Here is a 14510-nt window from a genome sequence, read left to right on the forward strand (position 1 = left end):
CTTCAGTCGCTCTAAAAGGAAGGCACTATTATCCCCACTGTACAGGAGAGGAAACCAGCTAAAATATGTTAGTATCCGGCTGAGGGGCATCCAGCTAGCAGAGACGCTCTCACTCAGCCGAATACCCCCACTCCACTCCCAAGGCCTCCCCTTTCCCGCTTTCACACATTTCCGACTCCTCAATCCTCAGAACCACAGGTCTCTCTTCCCAAGAGGTGCTGCCTTTCATGGCTCTCAGAGGAACCGAAGGGTCAAAGGAGAGTAGCTAAAAGCCAGGTTCATCCCAGGAGCCAGGGCTGGAAAGAAGAAGGCCCCGCCCACTATCAGAAGGCAAACGGCAGTCCCTGTGCAGGATATATTCAGGGTTGAGCAGGAAGACCACAGAGCTACAAACCGAGGCCCAGCTAGGGGAGGTCATGCAGTTCACCCCGGACTCCCACTACATTGCTCCTGGCTCCTCACACAATGGGCGGGCCCATCCCCTCTGGGTGGGGCTTCCTCTGGGCCCACTCTTGGCTGGAGACCAGGGACTTGAAGGTAATTAAGACATGTCTTGCCCTGGAGGGCTTCCCAGCATGGTAGGGAAAATGGGCATCCCACTAGAGAATGAAGAACTAACTGGGCATCTGGAAGAAGGGCCTAGAACTCAGGATAGAAGACAAGATGGAGTGCCATCAGAGAAGCCTTCCCGGAAGAGGAAACCTCTGTGCTGAGCAGGACAGCACAGGTGGGAGTAGCCTCAACCAAGGCCTGTTTTTGGCTTGGGGCCAATCGTTGCCACAAAGACCTGATGTGCCCAGCAAGGAGGTGGAGAGCAGAGGAGAGCCCGGCCCGGTCCTGCAGGGCGCCGAAGCGCGGCTGGGAAGTCAGTACAAGCTGGAGTGGAGGCTCCGCTGAGCACTAATGGGAGGAGGCCAAGGTCCTGACCTGGAGCCTGCAGCCACTAGGACAGAGATTCTGTCCTGGACTCTCTGAGCTTGGGGCATGCGGGCTGCCAGGGAGGTGTGATGGTGGGAACCCGGGGAAAGGGAGGAAGCCTCCTCCAGGCGTGGGGCAGCCCTGGGTCCTGCAACAGGCAGGCCTCTGGAAGGGCCTCGCTTTTCCTCCCTTGGGCCTCATCCTGGTTTTCTCCTCACCTCCCTGTCGCAGGGTCCCGGGTCCAGGCTGGGGTTCAGTTCCCTGCTCCTCCTCTCTTTGCCCTCCCCCCGCCCGATGGCCCCACAACTGCCGTCTTGGAGTAGAGCGCCGGGAGACCGCGGCGCCGAGGTGAAGAGCGGAGTCCAGAGCCCTCCAGAGCTGGGAGCGAATCCCAGCCCTGCCTATCGCGAGCTGTGTGGCCTAGAGTGAGTCCGACCTCTCTGGGCCTCAGCTTCCTCCGACATGAATGCAGTCACGGAACGCGCCAACGCAGGAGACACCCAGGACATCCTGACCGCTCGGGAGACGCGAGGCGCGGCAGCGGGCACGGGCAGCGGAGAGGGGCACGACCCTGCGGAATCCTCCGGCAGGGCGGGGCCTTCGGGTGGCTCCGGGTGTCCAGGGGAAGGGGCGGGCTCCGGGACGCGGAGGGAAACTGAGGCCGCGGAGGAGGCGACCGTTGGCAGCGCGCTGCTCCTGCCGGCCCCGCGTGGACGGCCCCACTCGGGAGGACGCGGGCTCCTTTTGTCTGCAGCGTCCCCGCCGCCGCTGCCGCCTCCCTCTCTCCCTCCCGCTCTCGCCGCGGCCCCCGCCCGTCCCCTCCCCCTATTGCCCCTCCCCTCCCCCATTGCCCCTCCCCCTTATCCTCCCCTCTCCCCCTCCCCTTCCCTCCCCTCCCCTCCCTTCCCCTCTGGAGCGGCGGGGGCTGCGGCGCCGCTGCTGACACTGATCGGCCGCGGCCGCCACCGGGCGGAGGCTGCGCGGCGCAGACCCAGGCGGGCGGCTCCGGAGGGCGCGCGGCGATGGCGGCGGCGGGAGGGCGGCGGGTGCGGCGGGCGAGGGGTCCGGGCTGAGCTGCGGGCCAGCCCGGATGGCGGGCGGCGCGGGCTGGGCGGGCGCCCCCGCGGCTCTGCTGCGCTCCGTGCGCCGCCTGCGCGAGGTGTTCGAGGTGTGCGGCCGCGACCCCGACGGCTTCCTGCGCGTGGAACGCGTCGCGGCGCTCGGACTGCGCTTCGGCCAGGGCGAGGAGGTAAGCTGGCCCGACCCCAGTCCCGGTCCAGGGACCCCAGCCCAGCCCCCAGCCCCGCCGCCCCTCCCCCAGCTCTCCCGCCGGGTCACCCGCGTGGCCCGAGGCAGTGGCCTCCCTCCCAATCCCCTCCCTCCGCCGGAGCCCAGGACCTCGGTCCCCCGGGTATCCCCGGCACAGCCGGGCCCTCGCTTTCCCCCCCTCCCTGGCGCCTGTGCCCCGAGCATCACGCGTCACGCCCAGGGTGGCTTCTGCGCCCACCTTCCCTCCTCGGTCGTGCAGGTCCTTCTGAGCGGTCTGCACATCCACCCTTGTCTTGGGGAGAGACCTACCAGAATCTGGTCCCAGGCTCCCCACCCCACCCCCAGCTGCAGAGAACAAGATGCAAGGGTCTGTGTACGCCCTGCTGGGCCGGGCCAGGGGGTGAAAGGGACAGGTAGGGGTGCTCTGCAGCCTTGGCTCCTTGGCTGCACCCACCCTGCCCAGACACAGGAGGAGGTGTCTGCTGGGGCCACCGTGTATTCCCGGCCCAGTGCCGAGTGACCTCTCTCATTCAGGCTCTGCTGGGCAGCCAGGCTGGCAGCCGGCTGTGTTGGCTGCAGCAGGCCAGGCAGAGCCAGGCTCGGGGAGTGGTGGCTGAGCAGAGGGCTTTCATGTGGCATCTATTTGGGGAAAGCAGGACTTACGTAGATTGTTAACAGGGCTGGAAGCGGAGGGTCGGTGCAGCCAGTAGGGTGGACGGAGTCATATCACCACACCAGAGTCCTCTGGTGGCACCGGCGTGGGGACTGGGGACTGTGTCTTTAGGGGAAGACAGAACACCCACCTGGCTGAAATGGTCAGGGATTTCCCCTGGAGACAAAAGCCGTGAGAAGTGGGTTTCCAAGATCATCTAAGGCCTCAGGCCCTGCATGGGGGGCCTGGGGCCATGGGCCTCAAATGGGCACTGGCTGGCATTGTGTTCCCGGGACAGGTCAGACCAGGCATTTCAGGACATGGGGGAAGCTGGATGATGGCCAGGTTGGACCCGTGCCTCCGTGTCACCAGACAGTGAGAGACGATGGAGAATTATCTCTCACTGGCACCTGGGCATGGGCCGAGACCTGTGAGTTGCTGAGAGCGGTGGGCAGAAGAGAGCGAGGCAGCTTCAGGGCTTGAGAACTCAGGTACCCACCCCAGGAAACACCACTGCAGTGCCTGTGAGAGCCCAGACTGCCCTCTGCGGGGCTCTGCTGAGGGGCACTGCCTGCTGCCACCATGACCTTTCTTCCCCAAAGGCCAGCCACACCCTTCCCTTTTCCCGGTGGTTCCCATCTGGGGCAGGCTGAGCCGCCTCCTGGTGTAGGTATAGTCCCGCTCCTTCCTCTCAGGACACAGGCTGCAGGTCGGGTAAAGAAGCCACCAGCTCTGGCTGAAACCTGGAGTCCCCGAACCACAGAGCCTCAGTGGTGGGAAGGGTCTCCCAGCAACCTCTGGCAGGGGCCACCAACCTCAGCCACGTGCCCAGCAAGCTCACCCACTTCTCCCCCAGCTGGACAGTTCCTGCCATTAGAACCTTCTCCCTCATACACTCTAGAGACAGACCTGCTCGTCACTTAGTCATCACCATTCTGCACAGGGACTCACATGGGTCCCTCTTCTTTGCTGGGGCCTTTAAATATTTGAAAATAGCACTCATGCCCCTTCTCTCCTTCCTAGCTCCTTACTCCCATTTTCCCTTCTCCAGGCCAAATACCCTAGTTCCTGAAGCCCTAGGCCATTTCCATGTGACCCAGTAGCCAGACATCTGGCTTCTGGCCCTGGAGCTGCCATCGCCTAATTCTGTGATTCAGTTTTCCTAGCAATAACATGAAAGGGCTGGACCAGCAGACCACCCCCCCCCCCCCCCAAGACTACCAGCCCCAAGACCTCACACATGCACGCAGCTCAGGGTGGGGCTGCCTCTGCACTGTCCGCTCATATTAAGTTTCTGGCCACCAAAACCTCCAGGGATCTGTTTTAGAAACCTCTGCCAAGCCAGGGATTCTCCACCCTTGGGGGAGCGTCAGTGATTTCTTTCTTTTAAAAACATACTCTGATATTACTACAGAAGCGGTGGATATGCACTGCAGAAAACTGGAAATAGGGACAAGCAAAATAAAACGTATTGTGTCCTATCTGTCCCGCAGCGCCTCGATGACACTTCTGTCAGACCTTTCCAGCTGTTTCCATGCTTATATGTCAATTTTCTCCAGAAAATGAGATCATACTGTGCATACTGTTTTGTAACCTGATTTTTTTGCCGGTAAATGATCATCACTTTTCTGCTTCAATAAATTTTCATCTCGTTTAATATGCAGACCTTTTTCAGATTTCCCTATTTGACCCCAAAATGTCCATTTTTGCTGTTTCCTCTCTAGGACTGTGCAGTGTATGTGGTTGTTGTCACCTTTTAGTCTCTCTTACTGTAACACAATTCCTTTCTCTTTTCTTTTTTTTTTTTTTTTCTTTTTTCTTTTAACAATCCTGGCTTGTGGAAGCATTCGGGCCTGTTATCTGTGTCAATAATTTCTGGAATATAAGCCTGTTTCTTGGCCCTTATTCCCATTTAATTTCGTCTTGTTCATTTCCTCACATTGTATGTGTCAAGAAAGAGAATCTACCATCCTACCTCTGTCAGTCTCAGCTGTGGAGAAGCAGTGCTTGGTGTGTCTGAATCCACAAGGCTGGTTAAACATGCGGGGCAGGACCATGGACAGGGCCCCGAGGCACTTGTAGGGGTGGTTTTCTGCTCACACTGTATTGACCGAGACCCGTGGAAATATACTTTGCATCTCTACTCACTACCCATCATATCCCCTGATGCATTACAAAATCGGACCGTTGTTTTCCAGCGGTGGAGGGGGCCTCCCTTACAAAATGCAGTGTACTCTGACTGTTTCTATTTCATTTGCTTTAAAATCAGGCAGTGGCATTGATTTCCCAGCCACTTGGTGCTCTGGGGTGGATAATGCTCATTCATTAGATATGGAGTTCAGTGAACTTACAGCTGATTGTCCACAGTTTACCACCTACCCCCAGAATACCAGGGATACCAGGATCAAATGCTTTGCAGAAACCAAAATATACTAGGTCATAAAGTATGAAATAAATATCCATGAGGCCATAATGAAGTATATATAGTATAAATTATTGAACAAATGAATAATAAATAAATAGGAAAATCTCTCGTATAGAAGAAATCCAAATAACATATGCTAATAATTGCCCCACTGAGGAAGTAAAGCATAACTTCACACCCTGTAAGCATGAGATGTGTGTAGTGGCTTCCTTATAAAGGGTAGGGTTTGGAAAGGGGAGGGGAAGAGCAACTGTATAGTGGAGAAACCCAACACACACTGTCTCAGAAGGTGATCAAGGCCAACATCGATAGTGACAGGTCATGATGATGGCATATACCCTTAGTGTGATGTGGTGAGAATAGACCTTTTCCTCTGTGGTCTTCCTCCCAAACCAGGAATCCCAGTCTAGCCCTGAGAAAAACACCAGACAAATCCCAACCGAGAGGCATTCTACAAAATACCTGATTAGCACCTGTCAGATTTGTCAAGGTCATCCAAAACAAGGAAATTCTGAGACACTGTCACAGCCAAGTAGAGACTAAGGAGGCAGATGACCAAATGCAGTGTGGTGTCCTGAATGGGACCCTAGAACCAAGAAGAGGACATTAGGTAAAAACTAAGGAAGTCTGGATCAAGTATGAATGTTACTTAATAATGGTATTTATGGATTAGGTTAGTCCCTGATAGTTCCCTACTTTGTTGACCTAGGTATCACAGCAGAAAAGAGGAGACAATGGCCCAGGTGTGGTGGCTCATACCTGTAATCCTAAAACTTTGGGAGGCTGAGGTGGGAGGATCGCTGGAGCTCAGGAGTTCGAGACCAGCCTGGGCAACATGGTGAGACCCCCCATCTCTACAAAAAATACAAAAATTAGCCCGGTGTAGTGGCATGCACCTGTAATCCCAGCTAGTCGGGAGCCTGACGCAGGAGAATCGCTTGAACCCAGGAGGCAGAGATTGCAGTGAGCTGAGATTACATCACTGCATTCCAGCCTGGGTGACAGAGTGAGACTGTGCCACCAAAAAAAAAAAAAGAAAGAAAGAAAGAAAAGGAAGAAGGAGGGAGGGAGGGAAGAAGGAAGGAAGGAAGATTTTTGAGGGATGGGGGCACACCACTGCCCTGACCCTGAAAGTCTACAATGCCACGGGAGCAGGACTCTGATAAATATGTAACATGATGGCTCAACACCCTGACCCCGCGTTGCCTTCCTGATGTATTGCATAGTCTCCCTAACCTCTTTAGGCCTCTATTTACTCATCCATCAAATGGAACTGATCAGAGGCCCCATTCCATAGGGTTATTTTGGGATTTGAGTGAGTTAATACATACAGAGGGCTTAGCCCAGTATCTGCACAGAGTAGGCATAATATCAGAATTGCTGGCGCTCTCCTTGTCATTATTATTATTTTCTTAACACTTGCAAGCATTTTTGAGAGGCTGTTCTAGGTGGGGATTTGCTAGAAATTGAGGTCAAGATCTGGCACTGGCCTCTGTGTGTTCAACTTACCCTCCTTAACCAGCTGTGGTGTTCCTGCCCCTCGTGCGTCCCCCCGGCAGTCAGAATGGCAGACATTGAAAGCAGCCAGAGATGTCCTGGACCACACTTCCTTGTGACATGTCCTCTTCCCTTTCCAGTTTGAAGACCGTCCTTCTTGCTAGAAAAATGGAAATAAGAATCACCAAGTAGGCCTCTGCCATGCATTAACCCAGCACCATCTCCTCTGGACAGCAGGCCTGTCCTGCCTGCTTGGAGATGAAATGATGGTCCCCATTCGGCTCCCTGAGTCCTCAGGTCCCCTCTGAGCTAATGCCCGCTATCGGGGAATTGCTAGTGTCACTTGGCTTAAGCCTGGGTCTTTGAAATGGCAAAAGGGTTGGGGTGCTAGGATGGACTGAGACCAGCCAGGAGCCAGCCCTGGGGCTGGGGTCGACGTCTTCTGAGATACATGGGCTTCCAGGAACAGGAGCACCTGGAACTAAAGCTCCTCTGCTCATGAGTGGGGATTGGATAATGGGGAAGACACAACTGTATCCCCTCCGCTGTGGCCAGAGGAGGCGGTGAAGGGGAAGATAGGGCCAGATCAGTGGTTCCCTGTAGGCAGTGAGGAGACCTAGGCAGCCAAGAGTGGATGTGTGTGGGAGAATGGGATGGGGAGCAGGACTGGAGGCAGAAGGCCTCCTCAGGACTGTGGCACATGGTAAGAGAGGAAAAGCAGCCTGACTTGGGCAGTGGCGAGGGGTGCAGAATTGACAGGGGCCTGGAAGGCCAGCAAAGCCCCAACAAGCCACTCCCAAAAGGTGATAGTTAAAGGTGCTCTTTTGAGACCAGGCAGCCTCGATGTACCCCACCCTAATGAGGCCACCGTGCAGAGTAACAAGGCTGGCACATCAGAAGGAAGGCCCAGGTGCCCTGAGCCTGGCAGGAAAGGTGGGAATGCCTGGGACCTGAGGTGGGAGCAGGACAGGAGTGGGCCCAGAGAGACGTTCTCTTTCCTGTGCTTCTGGGGAACGGTGCTCCTGACGTTGGAGGTCATCATGGAAGTGGGGCCAAGGCTGGGGTCCCTTGGGGCCTGGGGATGGGCACGTGGCACCACACTCTGCTTTGGGGTGGGAGGACGAGTCCTAGCTGGGGCACCCTCTGGCCTCTCATGCCCACCAGTTTGGCTGTGCTGGGAGGAGGCCAGATGCAGAAAGTCTGCTGGGACTCATCCATCTTATCAGACACGCCCCTGCCTTTTTTTTTTTTTTTTTAATTGAAACAGGCTCTGGCTTTGTAGCTGTGGCTGGAGTTCAGGGCTGCATCACCACTCACTGCAGCCTCGAGCTCTTGGGCTCAAACCGGCCTCCCGCCCCAGCCTCCCAAGTAGCTGGCACTGCAAGTATATGCCACCATGCTCAGCTAATTTTTTGTCTGACACTCTTTTTTCCTGTTTTTTGTTTTTTGTTTTTGAGGTGGAGTCTCACTCTGTCGCCCAGGCTGGAGTGCAGTGGCACCATCTTGGCTCGTTGCAACCTCCACCTCTTGGGTTCAAGCAATTCTCTCACCTCAGCCTCCCGAGTAGCTGGGATTACACAGCCACGTGCCACCACACCCGGCTAATTTTTTGTATTTTTAGTAGAGACGGGGTTTTGCCATGTTGGCCAGGCTGGTCTTTTAACTCCTGACCTCAGGTGATCCACCCGCCTGAGCCTCCCAAGGTGCTGGGATTACAGGCCTGTGAGACACTCTTGATGAAGCCTGAATCCATTTGGCAAAACCTTGCTGAGTTCCAGCATCATTCCCAAGACACTGGAGTTCTAGAGAAGGAAGCGCCAGTGTTGAGGGGCCGTGCTCTGGTTGGGGGGTGTGATCCCTGCCTCCATTGGTGAGACCTGAATGGGGGACGTGTAGACCTGAGTAGGGGGAAGAATCAGTCCTTCCCATCAGCAAGACGTGCCCTCTGAGGGGTTTCAGTGGGTAGAGAACCTTGAACCATCCACAAGCTTCCCTTAGGGGCGTCTAGCCCATGAAGTGAGACGTTCCCCCTGTACAGGTAGGTCACGAGGCTGGACAGGCAGCATGGCTTTCAGACCTGGCCCCGGCTCTGAGGCCTAGGAGCCTTCCCCAGCACTGGGAAGAAAACCAAAGAGGAAAAGAAGAAGAAAGGACTGGGCGGAGGGAGGAGAGCCCGGGCCAGAAGATTCCTGTGTGCTGCCTGGGCTGGTGGGCAGGAAGTAGGGAGCCCAGGAACCTGGGAATGGGGGCGATGGCTACAAAGCCACTCCTTTTTCCTTTAGCAGGGCCTCCACCGCCTTAGAAAGTCGGTGCTGGGCAGCACTGCCTTGGGGGGCAGTGTGTTGCTAGGGTGGGCCGCAGGCTCCTGGACAATGGTGCCCCGGCCTGGGCAACCTGCCGCCAGCAGGAATAGGTCCACGTGGTGGAGGGGGTTCTGCCTCAGTCCGGGAGTGTAGGGTGGAGGGCTCCTTCCCTTCCTGTTGCAGCACCCCTTTGGCCCACCCAGCAGTCGTCCCCACCCCAGCCCTGAGCAGTGCCACCAGGAACAGTGCAGAAGGGGAACCCAACAGCTGGCTGAGATTGACTCTTAGAACTGAGTCACACCAACCTGGGCAGGATGGAGGGGAAATGCCCTTGGCCTGGAAATGGCATACGGCTTGCCCAAGTCACTGCTGTCCTCCCAGCCCCAAGTTATTGGGTAAATGTGCTGAAATTTTTATAGAGTTGATTTTATGGAAGTACCCCTTACATTTACCCTTAACATGGGTCCAGATGTAAAAAAAAAAAAATTTTTTTTTTAGACGGAGTCTTGCTCTGTCGCCCAGGCTGGAGTGCAGTGGCACGATCTCGGCTCACTGCAAGCTCTGCCTCCTGGGTTCACACCATTCTCCTGCCTCAGCCTCCCAAGTAGCTGTGACTACAGGCGCCCACCACTACGCCTGGCTAATTTTTTGTATTTTTTAGTAGACACGGGGTTTCACCATGTTAGCCAGGATGGTCTCGATCTCCTGACCTCGTGATCTGCCCGCCTCGGCCTCCCAGAGTGCTGGGATTACAGGCGTGAGCCACTGCGCCCGGCCAGAAATTTTTATTCCTAGGCCAGGTGTGGTGGCTCAACTCTGGAATCCCAGCACTTTGGGAGGCTAAGGCGGGTGGATCGCTTGAGGTCAGGAGTTCGAGACCAGCCTGACAAACATGGTGAAACCCCGTCTCTACTAAAAATACAAAAATTAGCTGGGCGTGGTAGCATGCACCTGTAGTCCCAGCTACTTGGGAGGCTGAGACAGGAGAATTGCTTAAACCTGGGAGGCGGAGGTTGCAGTGAGCTGAGATTGCACCACTGCACCCCAGCCTGGGTGACAGAGCGAGACTCCGTCTCAAAAAATAAAAATAAAAAAATAAATACAAATAAATAAATTTTATTCCTAGGCCCAGCACAGTGGCTCAAGCCTGTAATCCCAGCACTTTGGGAGGCCGAGGCAGGCAGATCACCTGAGGTCAGGAGTTTGAGACCAGCCTGGCCAACATGGTGAAACTCCGTCTCTATTAAAAATACAAAAATTAGCCGGGGGTGATGGCACACACCTGTAATCTCAGCTACTTGGGAAGCTGAGGCAGGAGAATCATTTAAACCCAGGAGGAGGAGGTTGCAGTGAGCCGATTGCGCCACTGCACTCCAGCCTAGGCGACAGGGTGAGACTTTGTCTCAAAAAAAAAAAAAAAAAGCCATTTTATTGCATTTTTAACATCGTGGGTACCTACTGTGTGCCAACCCTGCCCTGGGCACTGGGAAACAGGAAACAACAGGGACCTGGACTCGCATTCTGATTGGGGGGCACAGGAAAGAGACAGACAAAGGAATAGAAACACCTGTCAGGGGCGGGTAAGTGGCGGAAAAAAACATTAGTGCTGAAACAAAAGCCAATGTACTTAGAACAATGTCATAGATGGATATTGAGGTGGAGCCCAGAATGAAGTGGGGGCTGCACCTTGCAAATGTCTCGGGAACGCGGTCCATGCAGAGGCAGGAGCCTGCCCCAGGGCTTAGAGGCACAGTGAGCCCGATGACAAGGGCGGGCCAGTTCCTGCGGCCTTCCCTGCAGGGGCTTTGGCTTTCTTGGAATGAGATGGAAGCCCCCAAATGGTTCTGAGCAGAGGAGAAATAGGATCAGACTTAGGTTTAATGGGGACCACCCTGGCTGCCATGTGGCTCCTCGGAGAGGCAGAAGGGGCCGGGAGAGGCAGGGACACCAGTGCCAAGGCTGCTGCTTCACCCAGGTGATGGGCGCTGGGGGCTGGGAGCAGAGGAGAAGCCGTGGAGCAGTGGCTGGTTCTTGAAAATGGAGCCGATTGGCAGTGAGAGTGAACAAGAGGAGACTTTGGAGACAGGCTGCCGTTGCTGGGTGGGGAGGCAGAGAGGAAGAGGGCTGGGTGAGGACTCGGGAGCTCCACGTTGGCCTGTGAGACCTGAGTGCAGCTGTGGAGCCAGTGGCGATGGACAGGTCTGGGGACCACGTTTCAGCCCAACCCTATCTGGCACATCCTGGGCTCTTTCTCCCCTTCCTTCTATCCTGGCCCTTGGGTCTCATCTCACTGCCCACAACAAAGGAATTTACAGAAGCTGACCCAGGTGTGGCCTGGCCCCCTTTAAAAGCCAGACTTGGACAGGCGCGTTGGCTCACGCCTGTAATCCCAGCACTCTGGGAGGCCGAGGCGGGCGAATCACGAGGTCAGGAGACCGAGCCCATCCTGGCTAACACGGTGAAACCCCATCTCTACTAAAAATACAAAAACAAAATTAGCTGGGCGTGATGGTGGGCGACTGTAGTCCTAGCTACTGGGGAGGCTGAGGCAGGAGAATGGTGTGAACCTGGGAGGTGGAGCTTGTAGTGAGCCGAGATCGCGCCACTGCACTCCAGCCTGGGCGACAGAGCCAGGCTCCGTCTCAAAAAAAAAAAAAGAAAGAAAAAGAAAAACCGGCTTGCCCCAGCATCTTCAGATTCTTGGAGACTCCCCCATGGGCCACAACTTAGGGCCACCAATTTCCTGCAACCTGTCACCCCTGAGGTCACTGCTGAGGACCCATTGTCCATAGCTTCTGTGTCCTTGGGGGCAGGATGAGCAGAGCAGCCCAGAATCCTTACAGGTTTCTATAACAACCTGTGACCCAAGATGGGGAGCATACAGCCGTAGCCCAGATTCCAGCTGTGAGGACCTCTGGCTTCCCTGGAGACCAAGGCCTTGAGTCCAACACACACTTCAGTTGCTGTGGCTCAGGCCTTACAGGCACAAAACCCAGAGAAGATTGCCAGCTTCCTCCAAAGTGTTTGCTGATGACACATGGGCCTACAATGGGCACTGTCCCCAGGAAAATCCCAGTCTAAGGCCAGCACCTCGACAGGATAGGCAGAGGATTGATATGAACCAAAACAAAAACCAGAAGGGAAGTAGAAGTCATTCAGTGAGACTCCCATTCAGCGCCTGCATCACTCAGTAGCCAAGAGACAGGGACACGCTGCCTCCCAAGGCAAGCCCATTCTCACCTGGCAGAGCTCTGGCTGAGTTCTTGTTCATATAATGAGCTGAAGTCTATCTCCTAGAGTTCCATCTGCTCACACTTCCTCCACCCATTCATCCAACCATCTGCCTGCCCGTTCACCTAAGCATCCACTTACCCATCCATCTACCCATCCATCATCCCTTCCGTCCAGCCATATATACCCAACCATGTACCTCCTGATCCATCCGTCCAGCCAACCGCCCATCCAACCATCCATCCACCCATCCATTCGTTAGCCACTCACCCCTTAGCCCACCCATCTGTTCATCCACCCTTCCTCCCACTCCCCTAGCCTCCCCATCTGTCCATCCATCCATCCATCCATCCATCCATCCATCCATCTATCCATCCATCCATCCACCCACCCACCCACCCACCATCTACCACTTCCTGAGTATCAGTCATGCACAAGGCCTAAGCACAGACCCAGGGATGGGGACTGGTATTTTCAGGGAGTGACAAGTGTCTCCATGTAGTAAAGGGACAGGAAGGGCAGGGAGACTGAGAACTCAGGCTGGAACAGGGACCAGATGGTGACTTTCGGGAGGGCTCAGGAGCTGGGAGAGTCTGAGTAGCTCAGATGAGTTTTGGATGAGCAGCAGCACTTCATCCAAGAGCAGCATGTCCCTGTCTCTTGGCTACTGAGTGATGCAGGCAGTAATTCCCGCCCTCTACGGAATCGACTCCTTTTATGACTTCTCACTTCCCACACAGGCCACTGGGTCTGGCAAGAGCTGGGGTCTTGCTGAAAAAAGTGAGGGCTCAGATTATTTTATTTTTATTTATTTATTTATTTATTTGAGACAGAGTCTTGCTCTGTTGCCCAGGTTGGTGTGCAGTGGTGAAATCCCGACCCACTGCAAGCTCTGCATCCCAGTTTCATGCCATTCTCCTGCCTCAGCCTCCTGAGTACCTGGGACTAGAGGGGCCCCCCACCATGCCCGGCTAATTTTTTTTGAATTTTTAGTAGAGATGGGGTTTCACCATGTTGGCCGGGATGGTCTCGATCTCCTGACCTCGTGATCCGCCCATCTCGGCCTCCCAAAGTGTTGGGATTACAGGCATGAGCCACCATGCCCGGCCCTGCCTTTGTATTTCTTAATCCCTTTCATCATCATGGCAACCAGGAGGCTCCAAGAGATGAAGTGACTTGTCCAGGGTCTTGAGTAACTGGAGGAGCTGGGATTTGAACCCAGGTCTGTCAGGTTCTAAAGCTGCCTTTTTAGCTTCCTACAGTGGGGGTCCCACGTTCTTAGAAGGTCAGAGGAGGGAGAGAGTGACCTGATCTGAGTTCCAGAAATCTAACATTGGAGAAATCTAAAATTTGAGGCTTCCTCTGGCTGGAGAATTTGAGCCTGGGATGGTCTCGGTTGGGAAATGCACAGATCAGAAGTAGGTCTGGGATCTGCAGGATGGGCGGCCAGGGGCGTTCTCATGGGCACTGTATCCCAGCACTGGGCAGGGAGGGAGTCTGCCAGCAAACTGTGCCCGGAATTATGCATCTGCGCCACCTCCTGTTCAAGTGGTGATGCCATGACCCCAGGAGGTGTGCGTTTGTTTCTCTGACTGCTCTGATTTCCTGCCAGGCGCTCATAGGTAATTCTCTGCAGGCCCAGGCTGTGTGGGGCTGAGTCTTCTGTGTCTCCAATTGGCCACCCCGCCACCCCTGGACCACAGGCTCCTGTTCCTGCATCTTCCTCAGCCTGCACTGCAGATCCTCTCCAGTCAGAGGCCCTGCAGCCCCAGCCGGCCTCAGCCCCATCCTGCTCTCCTACCCCTTCCCCACTTCCACTTTTCTACAGCACCTCAGATCAGGCCAGGCCATCTCTCAGGTTCTCTGCCTGCCCTAGGGAAGTGGCTGGGAGCTGGGCCCTAGTGTCAGGCACATCTGGTTTGAGACCCAGCTCTGCAACTTACTTGCTGTGTGACTCTGAGAAGTTACCTAACCTCTTTATGCCTCAGTCTCCTCATCTGTATAGTGGGGATAATATTAGCAATGCATGTTAAACCCTCAAAACATAGTGACACGTGACATAGTAAGTGCCACATATATTTGTTAAAATGACCATTACCACGAACTCTAGGTTTTCTGAGTCAGCTCTCCGATCCACTCTTTTACAGATATTTTTGAGGTCTGATTCTGTGTCATGTTTGGGGCCAGAGGGTATACAGATGAGTAAGATGGGATT

At 55.1% G+C, this 14510-nt stretch overlaps 1 protein-coding gene across 1 annotated transcript in view; it reads left to right on the forward strand.

The window, feature by feature from the left end:
* The first annotated feature begins 1982 nt into the window (after nt 1-1982).
* RAB11FIP4 (RAB11 family interacting protein 4) overlaps nt 1983-14510 on the forward strand; it is a 146928-nt gene continuing 134400 nt past the window's right edge. Inside the window, exon 1 of the mRNA XM_003912567.4 lies at nt 1983-2167. Within this exon, the coding sequence (XP_003912616.1) occupies nt 2009-2167 (159 nt within the window). The 5' untranslated portion in view covers nt 1983-2008. The remainder of the gene's footprint in view (nt 2168-14510) is intronic.

The sequence above is a fragment of the Papio anubis genome, chromosome 17, assembly GCF_008728515.1.
Source record: "Papio anubis isolate 15944 chromosome 17, Panubis1.0, whole genome shotgun sequence".
Lineage (NCBI taxonomy): Eukaryota > Metazoa > Chordata > Mammalia > Primates > Cercopithecidae > Papio > Papio anubis.